Here is a 20,194-nt window from a genome sequence, read left to right on the forward strand (position 1 = left end):
GTATGTCAATTAAAAAAAAAAAGGTATGAATGCCAGCACCCACTTTTGATAACCTACTTTTATTCTCATTTTGTCTTGTTAAAACAATGAAAATAAAAACATCATGTATTTTAAATGAGAACTTTAAAAGATTATTCTTTTTACTAATTTTAAAAGTTTTCCAGTTTTTCAGATCCAGAATGGCAAATATATTGGTGTTTCTCCTGACAGTTTTCTGTAGGTAAAAAAAATTTGGAAACAGCTCAGTCAGTGTAGTTTTGGCTGTCTGTATCTTAGCAGATCAAGTGCTCCAAGGTTTAGAAATGCCCTAAACCTGCTGGATTCTTGCGCTGCAGATCCCAGCTCTGTTCACATGAAGGATTTGCTGCCAATCTAGGGGTGACTCACATCCATAACATCTTACATGAATAGACACTGGATATAGAAGGGCCTTAGGCTGGAAAGAGAGTTTCTCCAGTGCAGGTGAGCCTTAGGAATGGATAAAAATACTCAACTTTATAAGTGGATTTTACAGTAGCATTGCAGACTATTTGTCACATCACTTACCCTTTGCAGTTCACGGTAACATATAATTGCCAATTGATTAAGCTTTTATTTAAAAAGCTAACAATAATTTATTAACTCTTTGTAAAATGAATCACTACACAGCTGTATGTAGGTTTAGTTATCTGGCCTTTAGGCAGCAAAGCACTGACTCATCTTAAATAGCAAAATATTTCTGTAAAATATTTCTGTTAGTCAGAAGGATGACAGATACACTTTTTTTCAGTTGAGCATGTGTTTGGGTTATCCATTGAATTGAAATGATAATCATCTATGTTTCTCTGTGAGACCTGAGTGATAAATTTTCTCCCTTTACAGTTAATTTTATCGTTGTGCTAGTTTGTCCAGCTGGACCAGTCTCAGTGTGCAGTAAGTTACTACAGCAGCGTGGCAGCAGCTGCTCAGAAAAATCTCAGAAAACAGGTCTTTACACAGGAGATACTGAGAACATTGTAGGGTGATGGATACAATGTAAGGAAGACCCTTCACCCCAACTAAAACTGCATAATAGAAAATCCTTCTTATTTTTAAAGTTACAGGGTTAAATTCAAACCTCATGCATATCAACAGCAAATTCCCATTTTACTCCTAAGCTGTAACTAGAATGTCATAGGAATGCTTTTCCTCAACAAAACCTAGGCTGGAGAAAGGACATATTCCACTAATTAAGACACGAGTTTATGGACCAGTGGTCTGATCTTAAGCCTTTACAAGTCAGTGGCAGTTAGTGAACTCTTGGATTCACTGGGCCCTTCTCTTTTTTTACAGTCTGGAAAACACATTTGCTATCTGGTGTTTCTGATCACAGTTGTATAATTCACAATAGGAAAGAATAAAAATGAGAAAAGACAATAGCAATTTGCATTTTAAAAATTAACGTTGGTCAGATCATGGTTCTTGGCACCAAACTTTAAAACACAATCAGAGAACAGCAGCACTTTTTTATTGAGTTTGTTTGCTTATGTTACAGGTGATATGTGTCTATCTATAGGTCAACACAAAACTTGTTTTCTTTGTCCTGCATTGTTGTTAGCCATTCCTTTTAAGCTGGATATTTAAATTTCCTTCCTGCTCTGGAGATCTGAATTTGAGCATGATGCTCATGCTGCTGGCATCAGCTAAGCTGAGCTTGCCAATTCACTCCATGGTTGAGCAGGCTGTTGCTCCTGGTTTAGCGTGTTAGTGCTGACTCACACTCTGCCAGCCAGCACCATCCCTTCCGAGATTCCTTTTAAACAGAAAACAGAAGCAAGGTACAGGGAATCTCGGAACCCAATGATTCCCGTTTTCTAAAACACACGGATGCCAGGCCAAGTCTCTTGCTGTATCTCAGCCATTCTGTGTGCCAGGAAATCATGTCTATATTAGATTTGGGTACTGAATAGTTTAGCCATTCCTGATATAAATCAAATTGCATGATGCTGCTGTGAGGTAACATCAGACATCTTATCTCATAGTGAGGCATGTTCTTACATCTTTGTATTCTTCAGAAACTCTCAGTATGGTTTATAACTTCAGCAACTGTTGTTTAACTGCACTTCAAATTGGAGTTAGAAATAAATGATTGATGAAGACATCTGTCTTTTAATAATGTTTTTAAACATTTCTGCAAAGACATTATGACCACCTACAAGAGTATGATCATCTCTGGACATTCAGTGTTGGTTTTTAGTCAGGTTTTCCTAACATTTTTCCCTCCATAAAATCAGTACAATATTTGAGAAATGGCATTTACTCTAAGAAAGTTATCTTTGACTCAGTTTCACAATCAAAAATGGAGAAATGTAAAAGCATATTTCAAAATTTCTTGTAAGTAAAGCAACTTTAAAGTAAAGCAGCTTTCAGTGCTGAGGCATTTTCACTCCTTACATTATTTCACTAGTTTTATATTTCTTTATTTTTAAAACGCTCTTTTGGCCATTTTCTTGAACATGCTAGGGAAATATAAAGATTTAGGAGCTTTGTTGGTAAACTGGTGTGGTGAAATTCTTCATCTTTTGCAGCAACAAAAGTTAGTTAAATCTTGGGTTCAAGCACTGACTTCAGTAGAAATAGTGCTCTTTTTTTGTAGTTTGGAAACAATGGGGTCCAATTAAATGGGGAAACTAATGGAATTTATGGTGTCCCCACATCACATTTTTGTAACTTTAGGACAGGTTTCAATGTCCTCTTTCTTAGGTTTCCCAAAGTTATGGCCTTGTTTCCATTCACTTTCATTCTTCCGTTCTCAATTTTTGGGCCCTTCTTGGTCCAAGCAGTATCCAGAGCATGCACCCTGCTGCCATCAGCTCCTTTGTACATGAGAGCTTTTGAAGTCTACAGAGACTCTGTAGATCCAGAGGAGGAAAGGACCTTGCCCAGCAGCTCTCACTGCTCCATGCCACCTCTCAGTGCAGGAGGGGGGACTGTTCATCTCTGTATGAGATTTAGAATCTGTCAGTTTTTCAAAGCTGCCATGACTGAGGGTAACAAACACTAGCTGCAGGTGTGTTGTACTGTGGGCATGGCTACCCAGACATGGGCAGGGCCAGCTGCAGTGGCCATTGGGGTCGCAGCTCAAACCACCCTGCTGTGCAGAGTCTGGTTCTCAGGCAGTTGTGGCACACATGCCACAGAGCAGCACCTTCCCGCAAGGGGAAATGCTGGAGAGATGGGTTAGTAACCTTCTAAAGAAATCTGGGACATGAGAGTGTTACCCTGCAGCTGCGGCACTGCAAATTGCAGTGCACAGGAGATTTCTGTGTCGCTGAACTCTAGCAGAGTGTCTGTCCTCTGTCCCTCTTGTGATTGACCTAATACACTACTGTATTTTCCTTTCTACTTTACAGTGAATGACAGGAAGTATAATGGTGGGTTGCTTGAGCTCTGCATTTATTCCTTAGCAGAGGCATAGATGAAGTTTCGATTTTTAATGAGTGATGTCAATAGGAATGCCCTTTGTGATGATCCACTGAGATGCATGAAATGACTTTCCACAGTACCACCAATATCAGTTAATTTACAGACTCTTCTTTTGAAAGCATTTACAAAGTGTGATCAAGCAGTACATTTTGGGCAGTTGTTTGGTGTTTAAAAAAAAAAAAAAAAAAAAAGTTTAGATGAAAAGAATATGTTTCCAAATAAGATAATAATGCAGGATCAGAAATATCTATAGCTAGACTGACTGCCAGTATGAAAATGGAAAGCAGAACAGTGAATTTGTCACCTAAAATTTGGTTTATTAGTAACCTCAGCAATAATCTGAGGGCTATTGGAAAACTTAAGGCATAGGAGTATGTGCAGGGCTGGTTCTGAGTAAAGTAACTGTGACATTTAGTAATTGAAAGCAATGAATCATGAAACTGGAGGTCTGGAACCAGAGGTGCTGAAGGTTTACTGATCGTTTGCTAATTTAATTTTAGTATAAGTATTAATTGCTCATAATCTTGAATCTTTGGGAGGTCCTAGAGTTCCAAATAATCTTATCAGTCATTTTGAAGTGGTGGATTAGTCAGGCCATAGAGAGCAACACAATGTAGTTAAGTCTTTTAATGACTTCTAAGTTTGAAAAAAGGTGTCCAGAATGTTTTTACAGTACTGCATCATGTAATTACATTGAGGGATAGTGTAGTTTTTCCAGGGACTCTAGTTTTACAGTTTTTAAACAGACCCTTGTTTTCATTTTTTTTTTTTTTTTCTGTAGTAGTATCATTTGAAATAAAACATATTTTCAGGAGTTTAGAAATTCAGAATAATGTAAATCAAAACCTTAAACACAGCAATTCAAATATTATAAGAACCCTAAAATGTGTTGCAATATGCTGTTTCATAGGTTGAAATAGCAGGTGTCAGTGAATGCTTTCAATGTTAAATATATACAGGGTAAGATTACAAAGTGTTCATTCCTACATATTTTGTTGAAATAAAAACTAGTGTGATGGGAAAATTCTTTCCCATGTTCTTAGAGGGAAAATAGAGATTGGTCTTGTGCCCCTTGGAAAGAAGAATTTGTGAAAGGTCAGAAAGGGCAGATTGTGTAGTGAGTAACACCTTGTGTGTGCACTTGTGCTTGTGATGCGACTACATAAATGCACAGGATCATTCCAATGTGACTGCTGGCATCAGAGGAAAGCTTCTAGAAAACACTTGAGGCACTCCTAGGGAGGAATTAGCAGTTCTGCTATCCACTGTCCCCAGGGAGCTTTCCCAGGCGCTCCAAACTGCATGGAGAGCATCTGCTTTCACAGCTCACCTTGCACACCCTGTGTGTTCCTGGACAGACTGTTACTTTTAATCGCCTTTGTGTTAATAATCAACTGTTATTTTGAATTTGACAGTAATAGGAAAACGGGTTAGCAGTGCCCGGCTGTATGAACAAGTAACTATCCTGAGCCAAATTATGCTGTCTTTCATGGCAATATTCCTCCAAAATACCTCTGTCAGAGAGAGGGGAATAACTGCAAATTTAGCCTGTAGATCTATGCTGACTTTTGCAGCCATTGGAGGTAATATTGAAGCAGTGCAATGGCTATAGCTCACAGTTAGCAAAAGAAATCTTGTCCAACATAATTTTCCAAGTGCCCTTCCGAAGTATTTTTAAATGGCTTTTATTGAGGTTATTTTTACTGTTTAAGCAAACTATAGTCAAATTCTTGGACCCATGAGGTCAGACGGTAAATTCCTGTTGTCTTCAAATTGGTGAGGATCTCTCTGCTCAGATTTTCTGAAACCCGATTCTGGCTGAACTCCCTCCTGCCTTGGACAACTCCCCTTTTGTGAACATGTGCTAAGAGGACCTGCACGTCAAGCCGAGTATCAGATAGCGAAGTCACTGTTGCTGCTTAACATAGCCCTCCAGCGCTTGTCCCCGGGGCACAGGACTGCCTTCTAGGAGTGGGATTTCACACCTTCCCAGTGGAAATGCCTCGCCTGGCCAGGGGGCTGGGAGCCATCTGCCAGAGAAAGTGCCATCAAGAGTTTCAGTGGGAAACAGTTTGGAAACTCCTGTCTGAGAACAGGCATGAGGGAGGGAGTACCTTTTCCTCCCAGAGGATGGTAAGTGGCTTTCAGAAAGCCTTTCTTCTTCACTTACTGCAGCCTGCCAAAACAAACCAGCATGCTTGGCTGTGCTGAATGATGTGTAGCACTGCACACAGATTGCACTGTTAGAGAAATTGCTTTGCTTACAGATCCAAGAGACATTTCTAAGAATCTCCTCCTGATGACTTTTTTTAATTTCATTGGATTTTGTGTTAGTTTAAGATCACTTTGTTATAGCCTCACTTCTGCTGTTGGGCTTTTATTTTATCTGTGTTATGCAGTTCTGACAAGGAAAAAGATATTTTTATATGACAGCCATGATGTGTGATGTAGTTTTCCCCATTCTTCAAGAGTCAGCCCCTTTTCTCGTCCAGCAGGAGAGGGAGATGCTCATGAGGGCCAGAACAAATGGCATCTTCCTCAGCCCCATAACCTATGGAATTTCAGCACAGTAAGCAGGAACCTACACTAGTAGGAAAAAATTATGGAAATACAACTGAATCATGGGGCTCTCCTATTGCCCAGAGCTTTTGAATTCATGTCAAATAAACAAACAGCATTAAAACAAGACAAGCCAAGATGTCATGAGGAGAAACAGCTGAAGGGGATTTGGTATTGTCTAAAACCCTCACGTAAACTATACTGGAAGATATTTTTTTAGGTCCTCAAAAGTTCATACACCACAAAAGAACACCCTGCTCACAGATGTGTCCAGAGCATAGCATGTGGTCATTTCTAATGTTAGAAAGGGTTTCTCAAAAAGGAATTAAAATTGTCAGCATTTTCAAACTTAGCAACTAGTAATAGAGCTGTGTACAATATTCAGGTATTTCTTCTCCCACATCACATTTTTTTCAACACATATTTTCATGGGCACTCATGTGAAAAAATTATAGTGCACCTTCAATGACAGGATTCCTGAAACACCTCTTAGCACTGGGAATCAGCATGGCTTTATCCTCATACCACACTTCACCCCAGTGGCACTTGCTCTCCTCTTGTCTCCTACTTGCCCAGTGTTCAGGGCTAAGGTTACCTAGGGCTTGGCTTGAGACAAGGAGATATGTATGGGATTTATGTAGTGCAAAATGTCTTTTTACTAAGAGACAGCATTATCCATCCATGTATTTATGTAGCTATCTATTTAACACATGAATAAATTTTTTCACAGCTAATGAAGAGTCCCAGGCCTGGTGCTGAGGATGTTTCACTCTATATTTTTATTTCTGCTCACTGATTTTTCTTTTCACAGCCCTCATGTTTTTCATTTGGAAGGGCACATGGGATCATTAGGTTTATACATCACTTACAGCTATCACAGTGTCTTTTTGTCAGTGTCATTCATGTGTTCAGGAACTTGCACAGCCCTGCTTGGGGGCTGTCCTGATGCACTTTGCCTGGTGCTCCTTATAGCAAGTGACCAGTTCCCGAAGGACCTGAGAGTCTCACCTCATAGTGTGAATATTCATCCACAAAAAGATACAAGATGTTTTCTACACCTGGTGAACGCAGGTAGCCTGTGTGTAAAGTTGTGTCCATCAGTAGCTGCTTAATTGTATCATTGGATAATATTTCATTGTTTTCTGTCTGTAACTATGACTCTCTCTGCCAAACCAAACTGTCCTGCTTGGTTAAGAGCAAGGAAAGAAGCATGCTCATTCACATTTCTCTTTCTGGCTTCAAACACCATGCTTTGAGCCTGTTAGTGGACGGGCTGGTGCAGTGTGTCACGGCACAGCGAGGGCCAGCAGTGTCCAGCAGCCAGTGCCAGGGCTGCCCAGGGCCGGGCAGACACAGGGCCAGGGCAATGGAAAACAAAGAGTCTGCTGTCACACCAGGGGCTTCCTGGCAGTGTGAGTCACTGTCTGTTCCCCAAAGCTTGTTCGGAGTTTTCCCTGGGACTATGTGTTTTTCCCAGTAAGTTCTGATGTGGCAGAGAGCTATGGCATGTACTGACCTCTGGCTCCAAGTCCTGGCCTTTAAGAGCGATTGAACTGGTCATGTTCTCCATCAAACCTCTGCTCCAAGACAGTTCTGTGGTCTAGCCCAGGGCAATCTAATTTAAGCAATACATGTGTTTGGAAACCATTGGGACTGCTAATTATCTTTCTGGAATAATATGAAATTTCAAACCAATGAGATATGAGGTCAGGCCCACTGCTAATGTAGGCACACACACACACACAAAAATGTACCATTTTCACTTTGCAGAGAAGGGAGCTACTTTGTCTAGCTTGTTTCTTTTACCTTCATAAAGCATTAAAACACCCACCAGAAGGGATCATTTTTTACTTTGAAAGATTTTAATTTTGCCTTTTTTTCAGGAAATATAAAGTTGTTTTATCTTAGTTGAAGATGGGTTTATAATATTACTTCTTGTTCCATGGCACTACCAACATAGAACCCAAGAGTATACAAAAGATCTTAATAATATTTACTTCCAATGATTTGGGAATAAAAAAATATCAGAAAACAGAGAAAATAGTAAAAGTAAGGTGGCAACACAGACTGGTTTCTTCTAAAGACTGCAAAGAAATTGGTGATTAAAACAGTATGGAAAACTCAGTTTTGTATTATGGAAGGAGTTTCTTACTTTTTGCTGTTGATGTTCAAGTTAGGCACAAGCGTTTGCCTTGAAGAAGATTTTTGAAGGAAAACTAGAGACTGATGACTAATCAAAGGGTGAGTGTGTTTATTAAGAACATGTCAGATGTCCTGGTTTACTCTTGCACTCAGTCACATTCCTACACATTTGGTTATCACACAGCTTTAACTGCCTGCTTAGGAGCAAGGAATTGAGCCTATCTCCAAGACTTCCTTGGTGAATGTCCAAACTTCTGGGCCTTTGCCTGGTGTTTCTCTTCACTGTCCTGCTCTGTCTGATTTAAAATAAAATTTTTATAAAAGGTATCTTATACCTTGAATAATCTAACAAATAAAAATTCCGTCAAAACAAAAATTGAAGTGCAATCAGCAAATTTTGTAATCCAAAGAATATTATGGGACATAGTACCTGATACATATCCTGGAGTCTCCAGGAGGTCCCTTCTTACAATCCTAACTTTAGTTTCTGGTTCTTTCTTCCCTCTTCAGTAAGAACAGGCTTTGGGCCAAGAGTCTTTGGTCAGAACCAAGTTTTCCTCTCCTGTGTTCTGTCTTGCTGGCTGTTATCTTCAGTGCTGATGCATTTTGTGCCTGTCTGTGTATATCCACATCTGCAGCCAAGCTCTGACATGCTGCAGTATGTGCACCATTCCTCAAGCACCATGGGATCTTTCCTAGGAGAGCTGTATAGCTGTAAAACATTTTGAATGATCTACTTTTTTCCATAAATTAGGTTGTAACATCATTATTTTTTGTGCCTCTCACACTGAATGAATACCTTGTTATGATGTAGCAGGGATATTAACAGCCTGGTGCATGACCAGAGGAGCAGGCTAAAGCCAGAAAGGAGGGAGGATGTGAAAAAAATTAGTGCTGGAACTAAGTGTGAGTGCCATCAGTTCAGTCTCTGGGAGGATTAGGCGTAAGACTGCAGTGTTAGACACATCAGCTTTAAATACATCAGTAGCCCTACTAAAGTCATCAAAGGTTATTACTGTGATTGAACAGCTGTGTTGAGTCCTGTCCTGTGTGCCTCAGTGCTTGTTATTTGTCTAAGACACACTGAAAATTTAGTTAACACTCTGGGACTTCAAATCATCAACATGGTTATTGTCATTTCTGTAGTTCATTGTTTGGCAGAGGGGGTTTCCTCTCAGGTCTGTCCCTCAGCTTCCAGAGACCAGGAACCTTTGTACCTAGAATTTTATTTTGTTACATTTAAACACTAAACAAGTGGACAAAATTATATTAAAAAACCCCCAAAACCTTTAGTATTTAAGCTTATTTTAATATTAAAGCTTTCTTCCCCCCCAGGCCTTTCAACATCGTATGTGTTCACAAGGTGTATTTTAGCAAATAACTTTGCCCATCTCAGTTCTACATGTTTACCCTGCACACATCATTACTGAATGCAGTTCCAGGAGAGGACTGTGCCAAGTGGACAGTACACCTAAGAAGATGCTGATAGGAAGGACTTAGCCATCAAACAAAGATAGCTTTTAAAAAATCCCATGTAGACTTGAAAATCTGTGTCTGGGAAAGTGGGAAAATTCAAATTCTTCACAGCAAATGATTCACTAACCATAACAAAATATGGTGGCCAGTATTAAAAAAAAAAAAAAAGATATTTTGTAGCTGCATTCTCTTGGGTATATTTTAGTTGCAGTTTTGCAGGGGGTAGCAGAGTGTCTAAGTAACTGATACTTTCTACAACTCCATTTCTATCTCTGGGAAGTTGCAACTGGCACGTTAGAAACCAACATGTTAGAAATCAATCAATGCTGCTCCTGTCCCCTCGAATACATCCCTGACTGCCGGAGACGGGTACCACAGGGCACCGTGTGGGCACTGCGCTGTGTGGGCTGGCGTGGATGCGACACTCTCACGGGGGCTGTGGCGGGTGCTGCGGGCGCTGCTTGTGACACTTGGAGCACACCGCGTGCTGTGGGGATTGGCACTGGCACACGCTCTGCCTGGGACGTGATGAGCTATAAAAGAGAAGGCATTTCCCGGTGCCTACGAGAGGAAATCCATGCTCAAGCACTGTTGTCGTCAAGCCCGGTGCAGAAGCCGCTGTGCTGGTGAATGTTTGTGTAATGAATTGTGTGCAGATTGTGTCCCTGTCCTTCCCCATGGAGGAGGACCCGGCCAAGCTGAAGACACTGCTGTGTAAGTACTGACCCACCGCTGGTGAACAGAGTGGCAGGAAATCTGGGTCAGGCAGAGCTTCTCCAAAGATCCGTGGAGTGGAGCCAAAGCGTGGGAGGGGAGCATCTCCAGTTCAGACAGGGAGTTTTGGACCAAACCTGGGCAGCCAAAGATAGAAAGTCTCATGGCCGTGCAGATGCTGTGCCTCACGTCCACCTGCACCACAGTAAACATTAGATCACGCCTGAAATGAAAGAGAAGTATTCAATTAAAAGAGCAGGCACAGCTGAGTTCCTGGAGAAATGGCACAGCCATTCAGGAGGACACATTGCAGATAAGTTACCTAAGTTACCTGTGTAATTCAAAATTCATAAGAATATTCAAGAACAAAATCCATATTATGGTTTAGACTTGTTTTACTCAGAGTACTATCTAGTGTATAAGGTAAGAATGGTTTTTTGATACAATTCTTTTATCCTACAAAAAATACTGACATTTCTGTATTCTATTAATTTTTCTGTTTGAGTACATAATTTTTTATTACTTTTTCTGGTAGGCTTTCTTAAATTTATTTATTTTGCTTTGTTTTCTGCTATAAACCTGAACATTTGTTTAATCCATTTCAATAAATGTTAAATATGTTTCAAGCTGAACACAAAATCTACTGAGATCCACGGAAGTTTCTGTAGGGGATTCTAGGCAAACCAGGCCACAGTTCTAGGGATTTGGTGTATGCCTATGCCTGGCATTCTAAGACTTGTGAATGAAAGGCACATGCATTAATAAATGTTTTCAAGTACCCTTAATAATAAAGATACATTTCCTTCATGAACCGCAAACTCTGCCAAAGTATTGCTGTGCATGTTAATTTTCATGACAAGAGCAGAGATGTACCTGGACAGCCCCAGTGAATGTACCGTGTGCACTTACACACAAATCCTTACCTCTTGGGAAATAAACGTGGGGACACTCAAGACATCACTTCAAATTTGCAACGTAAGTGTTGGGAGGAAGTTTCCTGAGCTGCAGGTATACAGTGATATCCAAAACCAATGACCCCTTTCAGAAGAGTTTACTATTAGTGATGTCTGTTCCAGTCTAAAGCCTCTGAAGACAGTTTTCAGCTGTGAACTCCCCACTGAACTCAAATGAAGTCATATTCTCAGCTTCAGAGGGGCTGTAACATGTACTTACAGCTAAACATATGTTAACCTCCCCTTCTGGATCATGTTCTCCAGTATTCCACAGGCATGAAAACATGGAGTTTCTTAACTCTTGGTGCCTTCCAGTTAATGAAATATCACAGGATAGGTTATTCCGTATCATTTGCATGGATTTCATGAAATCATTTTAACAAAATTGAGCAGTTATATTTAGCTTGATACTCAGAAACGTTAACACCCTGCTTTTAATGTGACAGGCTGAATTTGTAAAGCAATATAAAACATGGGTTTCAGTGTGCAGAATTTTTTATATTCACAACTTAAGGCTGTTTTTAAGATCCACGTGCCTTTTTAAGATTTATTCTATCATTTAAAATCCAACCAGTGCTAGATGGCCCAAACCATTTATCTTTATTAGATTTTAGTGCTCTGGAGAAGTTAAATCAGGGATCTTCTATTACTCTTTTTTTTTTTTTCTTAAAGCATTTAGAAGTAAAGGCTAACTGTTTCTGTTGTTGGCATAGAGATTTTTGTTCATAAAATTGGAGTGTTTCAAACAAGAGCAAGATAACTTTGTAAAGAAAAATCATATTTTATCTATGACCAAGATAGTTATTTGTATGTTTTTTCCCTCTTTTCCACCCTCCCCCTTTTCTTTTCTTCCTCCATCCACTTCCCCCAATAGGTGACGTGCATGCAGTGGTTGCAAGGGGACCATACAATGCTGGACATGATTGAAAAAAAGCGTTGCCTCTGCAGAGAGATCAAAGCTCGACAGAAATCAGAGAAAGGACTCTGCAAACAGGACAGCATGCCTATTTTGCCAAGTTGGAAAAAGAATGCCGGGACCAAGAAATACAGCCCTCCTCCTTATTCCAAACAACAAACTGTTTTCTGGGACACTGCAATTTGACAGACCTGTGGAGGATGCCCTCTCCACTGTTTGGCACCAGGGACAGGTAGCCTGCTTTCTTTAAAAGGCAAAGGCTTTAACCTAAGACTTACCTACAGGTGGTGAACTTCCTAGGAAAAAACACACCAGTACAGTACTCACCTGTCAATCGAGAGAGAGATTTAAGTTTCCGACTGGATTAAGGCATACATATTATCCAGGATTTTTTTGGATCCAGAAGATATCAAAATGTAAATATTTCACCAATATATTGAAAACACCCAAACTAATACACTGTTTAAATATATAAATATATATATATATATATATAAAAATTCAAAAATTTATGGAGAATTTTACTATATAATGTTACTGTTATACTGTTTTATTACCTATTTTCTATGTTCTATTCTGCTGTTCACCCCCACACCCACCGCCACCATTTTATTTCTCTGACCTGCCTAGATGTGGCCTCTGTACAAAAGCATGTGGTTGTACGTGTTGTTGGAGAGGACGATGTACAAAACCACTCGGTGCTAGGGCTGTAGAAGATAACTGGAGTTGTACTTGTTAGATATCCTTAGCTTGGGGGGTGGGATGGACAAAGGAGAGAGTTCTGGTGGGAAACAGCAAACCTGCAAGCACTGAAAATACAAGTGCTCAGTGCGGGTGCCCAAGTTGCATTTAAACAGTAGTTGCTCTGCATCTGTTTTCCCGTAATGGCAACGAGATAAATTGTCCTTGGTTTTACCAAGCAGTTACTAAAATGATTCAGCCAAGGAACTCAATTTTGTGCAGCAAAGCCTGCGACAGGATCTCTTCCTTGGTGACATTCCGTTGATTAGCAGAGACCATGGTTCACTGTGACTAAGCATTGTGCAGCCCTTGGCAGAGAGAGCCGGTCGCTCAGCGGGTTGAGGCAGGGCCACTGCAGCCGCTGTCCCTGTCCACATTTACCGACGGTCCAGAAAATAAAAGCGACAAAATATGTTTACATGTTTATTATTTTTAAATCCAGCAGCACATCCTTGCTTACGCTGTGTCAGATTTCCTCGCGTTGTTTCTGTGGGCTGGATTTCAGACCCCTTGAAAGGCTGTTGGGAAATCCCTCTTGATTTCATGCGGTTTGGAAGCAGGAGCCCACGTAACGTGTTCTCCCGGCTATGCCATTTCTTCTTCCTGGCTGCTTCTGGAATTGGCTTGCAATCCTGTATTATATTACACCCATTTTAACAGAATATTATGTCATGACCAAAGAATTATGACCTCCTGGTTTTAACGGGAGAAAGAGATGGCTTATACTGATTATGAGGGTGAAATCTGTGCGGTGAAATATCTTCCAAAAGGATATGTTGAGGATGAGGGAAACTTGTACTGCGGTGGAGTAGGGGGGAAAAAAGATCTATGGCATATATTTTGTATATTAAAATTTCTATCTATGTGTCTGAAGTTTGGTAGTACAAAATTCCCTCTTTAAAACAATCATTTTAATATTATATTCGCCAAGAAGAAAAAGTGTGTTGTTTGAAACTTCTTGTTATATTGGCTTTTCTTTAAAATTATATTGACAGCATTGCCACAGCTGTAATTGCTGATCGAAAAAGACCAAAAATAACAAATTTTAGAAGGTTTTTGTAATCTATATTGCTAAAGTTTGAGTTTCAGTAATGTTTTATCCGTAGTAGTTTCTTTTCAGCCTCTGAAATAAAGTTTTTAAATATTTTATAACTAATTAACTAATGTATATTTTGATGTCCAAACTGAGATTTCTGTAAAAGATGAAGTGTGTGTTTATATGTGTGTATGTATATTAGCATTATTGTATATGTATATATGCATATGTGTACACACATATACATGTATATACGCATGTATCTATATATACCCATAAATGTGTGCATACGTATATCCACATACGTTAAATATTGGTGTATTATGAATATACAAAGGCTGGAATAGGTACAGAGTTGAAATGCAGAGTTGAAATTTGAAGACCCTCTCACAGCCCAAATGATAGAATACATGAGAAAAACCCGGAGGCTGTGAGGGAATCTTTGAACGTGTAACATCCAAAAGACACCAACTGTTTATTCTGCTTATTCTCTTTTTTTTAAAGAAAGAAAATGGCAGAAGAAAAACTTCAGAGATCTCGCAAAGTTCCAGAATCTGCTGGAAAGAAGACAACTTGTTGTTCATGAGAAATCTGTTGAGATAACAGGTTCATTATTCAGCAAGTGTTCATGCTTTGTCTTCCTTGTAATGTGGCAAGAGAAGAATTTTCCACATCCATGTGTGACATACTTAGCTCAGCCCCTTCCCCCAGCTGCACAAAGTCACTGGTGACAAAACGCGAGCCGGCGCTCAGTCAGCTCTGCCAGTCCTTTTCCTCACTGGTTTCCTCCTGGAGCAGCTCCTTTAAAGGCGCGCTGCCAGAGCGTCGCTGGCAGCGCAGACCCTGGGCACACCCGCTGGGGAGAGATGGTGTCAGTGTGAACAGTTCCGTGCTTGGTAGTGTTTGTTCATATCGTGTCCTTTCCATATCGAGATGTAATAGGAATAATGATCAGGGAATTGAAGCATTCTTGCCCTAAGCAGACTTGCTTGTACACTTGGCCCACCGCAAACTCCTTGTTTTGCTTTTATTTCTCAACGCTGTTTATGTTGTCCTTCCTAAATAACTGCCCATGTGCTTCCAGACCTCCATTGTATCCCATGGAAACAATGGCTTCCTGTTTTAAAGTGCGACAACATGAAAAAGTAAAATATAACTAAGCACTTACCTTCAAAGCACTTTAGAAATGTGAAATAAACCTCATGCTTGCGAGAGCCGTTTTACTGAGGAGGAACGTGAGGCTCAGGCGGAGTAGTTTCCAAAGGACAGGGACAGAGCCAGAGCAGGACACAGCCACCACCCTGTCCCGTGACTGCTGGCCCACCCCATGGCTCCAGTAAAAGGTATATCGTCCTGCCGAGCTGCCATCAGAATGCTGTCAAACGTTTCCTACATCACCTCTTGTCTCAGCGGCTTCTGTGTCACAGGGTGAATGACAGTGCTTAGTTACACACGGTCATTAAAGCTGTAGTCTGTATAAATATGCAATCTGTATATACATACAGATCACATATATACACACACTTATGGAGACTGTATATATGAAATTGTTTGGTATGCACTTATTTTGCTTTAAACTCCTGAAGTTAAACATTATAGTGTAGCAATTTGTGTAAGGTGCACTGTGATTTCAAGAAAGCACAGTAAAGTCACAGGTCTTGTTATTCTTGCACTAAAAATGTGTTTACGTATATTAGCCAATGTATGTCTACTTTATCGCTCCTTTTGACAAATTAAAGCAAATGGTATAAAATAGTATGGGGTTTTTTGGTTTGGGTTGTTTATTTTTAAGTGGACAATGGCACTATGTTTTTAAATGACAGGGTTTTTAAATAAAATGAAATCATTCTCTGTTCATTCCAATGTAATACATTTACCAATATCTTGAAACTGAATGTCATGTTGGGGTTTTTTTTATATTTCATTAGAAATTGTCAGGTATGTGCCTGAGATTGTGTAGGACTAAGGAGTAGCTAGAGGCTAACTGTAATCATATATTATTAGCCGTTTCTATATACACAGTATAAATACATATTAATTTTCTTTTCATTTTTGTACGTGATTTTTTTAGGTAAGATGTAATTAAATGTACTTTGATACTTCTGAAGTAATAAGATGTTGTTTGAAGATCAATTCTGCTTTCTTTAGTGCATTGACAATATTTTACAATAATTTAGTGCTTATTTATTTGTGCTCCAGTGTAATTATAATAAAAAGCAATAGTTTAAAATATTTGGCTGTTCATTTTCATTTGATAGTTTAAGTTCAGAGACAGGTTGTTCACTAGGAATTAGCCAGAGATTCCTGAGAAAAAAGTTAAGTCATAGATGTATATTTATAACATTCCCTAGCCACATTTTTAATCGTACAGTTTGTTGGAGGAAATGAATTCATTGCCTTAATAGGTTAGTATTTGCAAGCCATGCCTCGTTGCATCTAATGCCATGAGTGCCATCCTCAACTAAATCCTTAGGATAAGACTTCTCTGAAGAGCAGATAAATTTTTGTCTAAGCACCTTTCACAGTCTGGGATGGCAGATGCTCTCTTCAAAGATCTCCATTTGCACAATATCCCCAAATGGGAGAGAGACCTATCACATTCTCCATAAAGCTCTAAAAAATCTGCTCAAAAGTAAGCATAATCTTTGTTTCCAGACAAGAGCTTTAGTCACATTAAGATGTAAAACCCAGCCCTTGCAGAGGAATTCCACAACTTTTTTAAGAAGACATCCCCCCCTAATATTTTTTAAAAGGCATTTTGTAATTTAAAAAGGTTTCCAAGAACAAGTAAGCAAGTAGTAAATAATGAACCCAGCAAGAAGCAGTAATGCTCTTGCCGTGGCACTGACACCATATTTCTCTCCTTTCATGAAAAAAAAGCTGCCTCTAATATGCAAAAAAGTCTTATCCTTGTCTGTACAGATCTGCATGCAGAAGTGCACTGCAGGGGGAAGTTTTGGCTGTCTTCAGCAGGAGCTCCTTCCAGGACAGGCTGCAAATGATCCTGAAGGTGCTTTCCAAGTGCTTCCCTGCCCCAGGAGTCACCTGCTTTCCCCAGGGCACAGCCTCTCTCCTCGGCAGCTATCCCATTGACAGGGTTCATATATAGGACGAAGAGCTTTGCTACCTCTTCATGCTCCTCTTCCTCTCCCCAGCCCCTGACACAGATGTTCAGAGTGACTCACCCTCTGAAGCAAAGTCCAGCCTTTTTCTCACATATTCTGTTTAGTATGAAGACCCCCATACAGATGACTACAAATTAACACTGTTTTACAGGGATTTCTCCAGCCCTGAAAGGGGAAAAGAGATTTTGTCAGTTTGTCAGATTCATATCTGTACTCTTCAGTGGTATGGTTCACAAAGTCCTGTGTCCTAGCTCATTTCTAAAGGCTTGCCATAGTGACTTCCAACATTCACCTTACTCCACATGACATGCCTGACCACTTCTGGACACAGCAGCACCTGAACAGAGAAGGAATGAAATGGAAGCATTGACAAATGCACCAGGGAGCATATATATAGGGCAAATTCAGACTTTTTCCTATCTGAAATACGTGTATTCTCTTTCTCTGCCACTGCAGAAACACTTTTTATATACCATAGTTTTTTAAACAGAAGAAGCTTAAATTAAAAGGAGACAAGACCATAAAAAGCAACAGCTGAGTTTTACACTTGTATTTTCTCTAAGTTTACTTAGAAGTGGAAAGGTGCCTGCAGTGCTCTGTCTTGGGTCTCTGCTCCTTTTGCATTTTGAAAGCCATCACAATACCACTGGCTGGAGCTGCTGCTGTTTCTCCCCCGCAGTCACTCGGAGTGACCTCAGCTGGTGCCAGAGTGGCTGAGAAGCAATTAAAGCACAGAGGGGCTTGTCTTGCTTGGGAACAAGCAACCTGCCCTGAGCACAGCAGGGAAGTCAAGCAGCCTCCAGAGGGAAGATGGGCCAACATCTCTCAGATCTATGGCCAGCACTCACAGAGCTGGCAAGGGAACTGCAGGAAACGAAATAAATTTACAAAAACTAAAGACGACTGAAAAGAAACACTGCTCAAAGGCAAGACTTGAACACGTTTGGTATTTATTTTCTAAACCTGCCAACATCTCTTTTATGGTGCTTTTTCTTTTCCTTTAATACAAGGTTACACATCTGTCACTTTTTAGTTGAGATTTTTGGCAGCGGGGTGGGTGGTGGTTTCAGTGTTTTCTCCACCTGTGGTATATTTTCATCTTCTTTTGCCTCCTCTCTTTCTGTCTCAATCCTTTCTTTCATGATGTGCTTTGGGAAATATATTTCTAGGTACAAGAGTTGCGCGCTTTTTTTTTTTTTTTTTTTTTTTTTCTTTTCTTTTTTTTTTTTCCCCCCCCATTAATACTCTTTGCCTCCCCTGTTCTCAGCTGGCTCTGTACGCTCTTAACCCTCATGAAAACATATGAGGAGAGCAGGAGGATGAACCAGCACTGATTTTTTTTTTAGAAGTTAGGATTTATCAATGCAGTTCTTGGTTTATACACAGCAAGTTTCACAGAGGGCTGGGGAGAGAGGAACGGCTGGGAATGTGATGGGAAAACCCTGAGCTTCAGCCTCCGGCACAAGGGTGTCCTGCGGCAGCAGGGCGGGTCACAGCCGCCCTGCAGGGAGCCAGGCGGGTCCCTTTCCCTCGCACAAGTGCCCCCGCCAGGAGGAACCTCGTGTGAGCGGCTCTTGGCCATCGCGGTGCTCGGGGGGCAGGGAAACGCCCGGCTGCCAGCCCCCGGAGACAGGAGCCTGCGCCTCCTCAGCAGCCGCTCCTGGCTGAATGTCTTCCTGCTCTCCGTGCCCTTACACTTTGTTTGGACGTTAACACCTCTGCAAAGTGGGTGTTAAATGGTGTTGCTAGTGTCTGTGGCGTGGTTTTACATCCACTTGAGAAGTGTAAATGATTCTACAAGGAGCAGGGCTCTGGAAAATCAGCTTTCCCCAGGCTCCAGCTGGCTAGGGAAATTCAAATTAACTCCTGTGGAATCCAGCTCCGACCGAAGAGTTCTATTCTTTCCCAAGTTCTTCAGTTTTAGGTTTTATTGTTTTCTGTTCTTGTAAACACAACAATTGACTGGCTAGTGTGTTTATTTAATAAGTTTAAAGAGGCTAATGTCTCCTTGGCCAAGCAGGCAAAGGCATCCATTTTCTGCGTGGGTTTTAAGCTCATTTGAGAATTTTGTCACAGCTTCTGCTGAACTGTGTGGCACATCCAAGAAACCCACAGTTTCTTTCCCTGGCTCTTACCCTGTGTGGGGCATGTGGTGGCATATGTTGTAATGAGCTGACAGGATGAGTTATTCCCTGAGGTAGGTGTTTCACTGACCAGGCACAACCTGAGAGTGTTTTTTCATCCTCTGAACTGTGTCGCTTGCAGTTTCCATACTCACCATGGGTAAGACTTCTCCCCCATGCTTTGGCCATCCCTGTCCCTGGCCATGGTGTCAAAACACCTGGCCTAGCCTCCTAAAAAGTATCTAATTAGGTGGTACGTCCAAAAAAGAGGACGAATTTTGAAACTAACTAGGATCCAACCTATTCAGGGCGCTCAAGGTTGCAAGCAGTGCCATCAGCCTTGATAAAAACCAGACTTCCACTCCTTGTGCAGCAGCAGTCAGCAGGGGTAAACCTGCAGTACTGCACACAGGATCAAAGGGTTGAAAATCAGCTCCTGGAAGGGTCATTTAAGCTCACCTAAGCCACTCAGCACCCCTTGCAGTGCCCCTGGCAGCACTCCCTTGGGTTTGCAGCCCTACAGAAAGGCAGAGACCTTTGAGGGAAAACACAGCCAGGCAGCAGCTCAGGGCAGCCCTGGCACTGCCCACCCCTGTGGGTGTGGATGTGTGCTCTCAGGTGTGACCAGGGCATAGCTGTGAGCCCTTGCAAACAGGTGCTGCACAGTCACCACAGACAGTGCTGGAATGATCCTGCTGACATTTCTGCCAGGGATTTACTGCTGTGGACTGACAGAAACTGTGAATTTGACCAGTTATCATCGGAGTTTCAGAGTTTTTCCTTGTACTTTTGCTGCTGTTTCATTTATCCTGGGAAACTCCCCTCTGTTTCATCACTTATGTCTATTTTTGTAGATACAGTACACTGTCTGAGTTCAGACAGCTCTGATGCAGAATACTCTGAATCTATGGCAGAGACAAATGCTGAAACCTCTTCATAACAGCAGGGTTTGAAATGAACTAAGT

At 40.9% G+C, this 20,194-nt stretch overlaps 1 protein-coding gene across 4 annotated transcripts in view; it reads left to right on the forward strand.

Moving 5' to 3' along the window:
• Positions 1–16,094, forward strand: part of NYAP2 (neuronal tyrosine-phosphorylated phosphoinositide-3-kinase adaptor 2) — a 136,279-nt gene extending 120,185 nt beyond the window's left edge. For all 4 annotated transcript variants that reach the window (XM_040074244.2, XM_040074243.2, XM_040074246.2 and 1 more), the window contains one exon: positions 12,163–16,094. In XM_040074244.2, the coding sequence (XP_039930178.1) occupies positions 12,163–12,390 (228 nt within the window). In that variant the 3' untranslated portion in view covers positions 12,391–16,094. The remainder of the gene's footprint in view (positions 1–12,162) is intronic.
• The last annotated feature ends 4,100 nt before the right edge of the window (positions 16,095–20,194 follow it).

This window comes from Hirundo rustica, chromosome 10 (genome assembly GCF_015227805.2).
Source record: "Hirundo rustica isolate bHirRus1 chromosome 10, bHirRus1.pri.v3, whole genome shotgun sequence".
NCBI lineage: Eukaryota > Metazoa > Chordata > Aves > Passeriformes > Hirundinidae > Hirundo > Hirundo rustica.